Source organism: Oncorhynchus gorbuscha, unplaced genomic scaffold, assembly GCF_021184085.1.
Source record: "Oncorhynchus gorbuscha isolate QuinsamMale2020 ecotype Even-year unplaced genomic scaffold, OgorEven_v1.0 Un_scaffold_17828, whole genome shotgun sequence".
In the NCBI taxonomy this organism is placed as follows: domain Eukaryota; kingdom Metazoa; phylum Chordata; class Actinopteri; order Salmoniformes; family Salmonidae; genus Oncorhynchus; species Oncorhynchus gorbuscha.
In genome coordinates, this window is record NW_025759381.1 from 1 (window position 1) to 4,497 (window position 4,497).

General features: G+C 47.5%; 1 protein-coding gene across 1 annotated transcript; it reads left to right on the top strand.

The window, feature by feature from the left end:
* Positions 1-66: 66 nt before the first annotated feature.
* Positions 67-3,036, top strand: LOC124030902 (immunoglobulin-like domain-containing receptor 2). Its single transcript, XM_046342034.1, has 2 exons — positions 67-385; positions 2,038-3,036. Exons 1-2 carry the CDS (start codon positions 100-102, stop codon positions 2,217-2,219), a joined length of 468 nt encoding a protein of 155 aa, XP_046197990.1. The 5' UTR covers positions 67-99; the 3' UTR covers positions 2,220-3,036.
* Positions 3,037-4,497: the final 1,461 nt, after the last annotated feature.

Below are 4,497 nucleotides of genomic sequence, written 5' to 3' on the forward strand. Positions count from 1 at the left end.
AGTGGAATACCTGAAGTGATGAATGTTCCTCCTCCAGTATTACCTGTGGAGTCTGGAATACCTGAAGTATTACCTGTGGAGTCTGGAATACCTGAAGTGATGAATGTTCCTCCTCCAGTATTACCTGTGGAGTCTGGAATACCTGAAGTGATGAATGTTCCTCCTCCAATACTTTCTGTGTCTTCTATCTCTCCGTTCTCTCTCTATGTAGTGTACGAGGCAGGAAAGGGGTTGAGGAGCAGGGCTTCGTCCCCCCAGATCGCTGTCTATCCACCCTACTACGTACCTGGGGTCCCGGCCATGGTCCCCATCGCTCCCCCCTCCCTGGTGGACACCACGGTGATGTCCGCTCCCCCCTCTGTGTCAGAGAACAGTGCAGCTGGAGGTGGGTACTGGGTCTGGTGTTGTCTATTGATGTCCGCTCCTCCCTCTGTGTCAGAGAACAGTGCAGCTGGAGGTGGGTACTGGGTCTGGTGTTGTCCGCTCCTCCCTCTGTGTCAGAGAACAGTGCAGCTGGAGGTGGGTACTGGGTCTGGTGTTGTCTATTGATGTCCGCTCCTCCCTCTGTGTCAGAGAACAGTGCAGCTGGAGGTGGGTACTGGGTCTGGTGTTGTCTATTGATGTCCGCTCCTCCCTCTGTGTCAGAGAACAGTGCAGCTGGAGGTGGGTACTGGGTCTGGTGTTGTCTATTGATGTCCGCTCCTCCTCTGTGTCAGAGAACAGTGCAGCTGGAGGTGGGTACTGGGTCTGGTGTTGTCTATTGATGTCCGCTCCTCCCTCTGTGTCAGAGAACAGTGCAGCTGGAGGTGGGTACTGGGTCTGGTGTTGTCCGCTCCTCCCTCTGTGTCAGAGAACAGTGCAGCTGGAGGTGGGTACTGGGTCTGGTGTTGTCCGCTCCTCCCTCTGTGTCAGAGAACAGTGCAGCTGGAGGTGGGTACTGGGTCTGGTGTTGTCTATTGATGTCCGCTCCTCCCTCTGTGTCAGAGAACAGTGCAGCTGGAGGTGGGTACTGGGTCTGGTGTTGTCCGCTCCTCCCTCTGTGTCAGAGAACAGTGCAGCTGGAGGTGGGTACTGGGTCTGGTGTTGTCCGCTCCTCCCTCTGTGTCAGAGAACAGTGCAGCTGGAGGTGGGTACTGGGTCTGGTGTTGTCCGCTCCTCCCTCTGTGTCAGAGAACAGTGCAGCTGGAGGTGGGTACTGGGTCTGGTGTTGTCTATTGATGTCCGCTCCTCCCTCTGTGTCAGAGAACAGTGCAGCTGGAGGTGGGTACTGGGTCTGGTGTTGTCCGCTCCTCCCTCTGTGTCAGAGAACAGTGCAGCTGGAGGTGGGTACTGGGTCTGGTGTTGTCTATTGTTGTCCGCTCCTCCCTCTGTGTCAGAGAACAGTGCAGCTGGAGGTGGGTACTGGGTCTGGTGTTGTCTATTGATGTCCGCTCCTCCTCTGTGTCAGAGAACAGTGCAGCTGGAGGTGGGTACTGGGTCTGGTGTTGTCCGCTCCCCCCTCTGTGTCAGAGAACAGTGCAGCTGGAGGTGGGTACTGGGTCTGGTGTTGTCTATTGATGTCCGCTCCTCCCTCTGTGTCAGAGAACAGTGCAGCTGGAGGTGGGTACTGGGTCTGGTGTTGTCTATTGATGTCCGCTCCTCCCTCTGTGTCAGAGAACAGTGCAGCTGGAGGTGGGTACTGGGTCTGGTGTTGTCCGCTCCCCCCTCTGTGTCAGAGAACAGTGCAGCTGGAGGTGGGTACTGGGTCTGGTGTTGTCCGCTCCTCCCTCTGTGTCAGAGAACAGTGCAGCTGGAGGTGGGTACTGGGTCTGGTGTTGTCTATTGATGTTCTGATGTTTTAAATGTTAACAAGCTGCCTTTTCATTTTTAACTTCATTTAAAGCAGCAATATAAGAAACATACTGATATAGTTGAACAGCCATTTCTTCACCTTGTTGAACGTGTAGAAAGCTCATACAGAGTCCAACAGTTTGTTGTAGCGAGGCCTGTCTCTCCTCTCCTGCCTGACAAGTGTTTGTTGTCTCATATACGTCTCAGTGCGGCCTGTGTACCGGCTGCAGTCTACTCTGGATCAGTCCTCTCTGGGTCGGGACTCTCTGAAGGTGTTGCAGCATGTAGAGAAACAGCTGGCTCTTTTCCACCCGGCCAAGTCCCAGAGCCACGACTGTAAGCCCGACAGACAGACAGACTCAATACACCCTATACTCTACTCTGTCTGAAATCAACTTCTGCATGTATCATGGCTGTAAGCCCTACAGACAGACAGATAGTTACCCTGCCCTGTGTAGACTCAGCAGGATTTATAATCTACTACACTCATCCTCTGTGAAATCAAATCCACTCTGAAATCAACCTGACTCATGGCTGTTAGCCCTACAGACAGACAGATAGTTACCCTGCCCTGTGTAGACTCAGCAGGATTTATAATCTACTACACTCATCCTCTGTGAAATCAAATCCACTCTGAAATCAACCTGACTCATGGCTGTTAGCCCTACAGACAGACAACCCCTGTGTTGGACAGAGTCAACATGCTTTTTATACTCTAGCTATAATCTGCATGAAATCCATTCTGAAATAACCTCTGCCTACACACTACTCTCTGAAATCCATTCTGAAATAACCTCTGCCTACACACTACTCTCTGAAATCCATTCTGAAATAACCTCTGCCTACACACTACTCTCTGAAATCCATTCTGAAATAACCTCTGCCTACACACTACTCTCTGAAATCCATTCTGAAATAACCTCTGCCTACACACTACTCTCTGAAATCCATTCTGAAATAACCTCTGCCTACACACTACTCTCTGAAATCCATTCTGAAATAACCTCTGCCTACACACTACTCTCTGAAATCCATTCTGAAATAACCTCTGCCCACACACTACTCTCTGAAATCCTAGCTTCAACAGTGCTCCTCTTCTCTCTTCTCCTGCAACTGCACAAGCATTTCGCTACACCCGCAATAACATCTGCTAAATATGTGACCAATAAAATGTGTTTGATTTGAAATCATAAAGACAACACACCTGATTCCTCCTACTTCCTAAAGACAACACACCTGATTCCTCCTACTTCCTAAAGACAACACACCTGATTCTTCCTACTTCATAAAGAGAACACACCTGATTCCTCCTACTTCATAAAGACAACACACCTGATTCTTCCTATTTCCTAAAGACAACACACCTGATTCCTCCTACTTTCTAAAGACAACACACCTGATTCTTCCTACTTCATAAAGAGAACACACCTGATTCCTCCTACTTCATAAAGACAACACACCTGATTCTTCCTATTTCCTAAAGACAACACACCTGATTCCTCCTACTTTCTAAAGACAACACACCTGATTCTTCCTACTTCATAAAGAGAACACACCTGATTCATCCTACTTCCTAAAGACAACACACCTGATTCCTCCTACTTCATAAAGACAACACACCTGATTCATCCTACTTCATAAAGACAACACACCTGATTCATCCTACTTCCTAAAGAGAACACACCTGATTCATCCTACTTCCTAAAGACAACACACCTGATTCCTCCTACTTCATAAAGACAACACACCTGATTCCTCCTACTTCATAAAGACAACACACCTGATTCCTCCTACTTCATAAAGACAACACACCTGATTCATCCTACTTCATAAAGACAACACACCTGATTCATCCTACTTCATAAAGACAACACACCTGATTCCTTCTACTTCATAAAGACAACACACCTGATTCCTCCTACTTCATAAAGACAACACACCTGATTCCTCCTACTTCATAAAGAGAACACACCTGATTCCTCCTACTTCCTAAAGACAACACACCTAGTGTCAACACACCTGATTCCTCCTACTTCCTAAAGACAACACACCTGATTCCTCCTACTTCATAAAGACAACACACCTGATTCCTCCTACTTCATAAAGACAACACACCTGATTCCTCCTACTTCCTAAAGACAACACACCTGATTCCTCCTACTTCCTAAAGACAACACACCTGATTCCTCCTACTTCCTAAAGACAACACACCTGATTCCTCCTACTTCCTAAAGACAACACACCTGATTCATCCTACTTCATAAAGACAACACACCTGATTCATCCTACTTCATAAAGACAACACACCTGATTCCTCCTACTACATAAAGACAACACACCTGATTCCTCCTACTACATAAAGACAACACACCTGATTCCTCCTACTACATAAAGACAACACACCTGATTCTTCCAACTTCATAAAGACAACACACCTGATTCCTCCTATTTCATAAAGACAACACACCTGATTCCTCCTACTTCATAAAGACAACACACCTGATTCCTCCTACTACATAAAGACAACACACCTGATTCATCCTACTTCATAAAGACAACACACCTGATTCTTCCTACTTCATAAAGAGAACACACCTGATTCATCCTACTACATAAAGACAACACACCTGATTCTTCCTACTTCATAAAGACAACACACCTGATTCC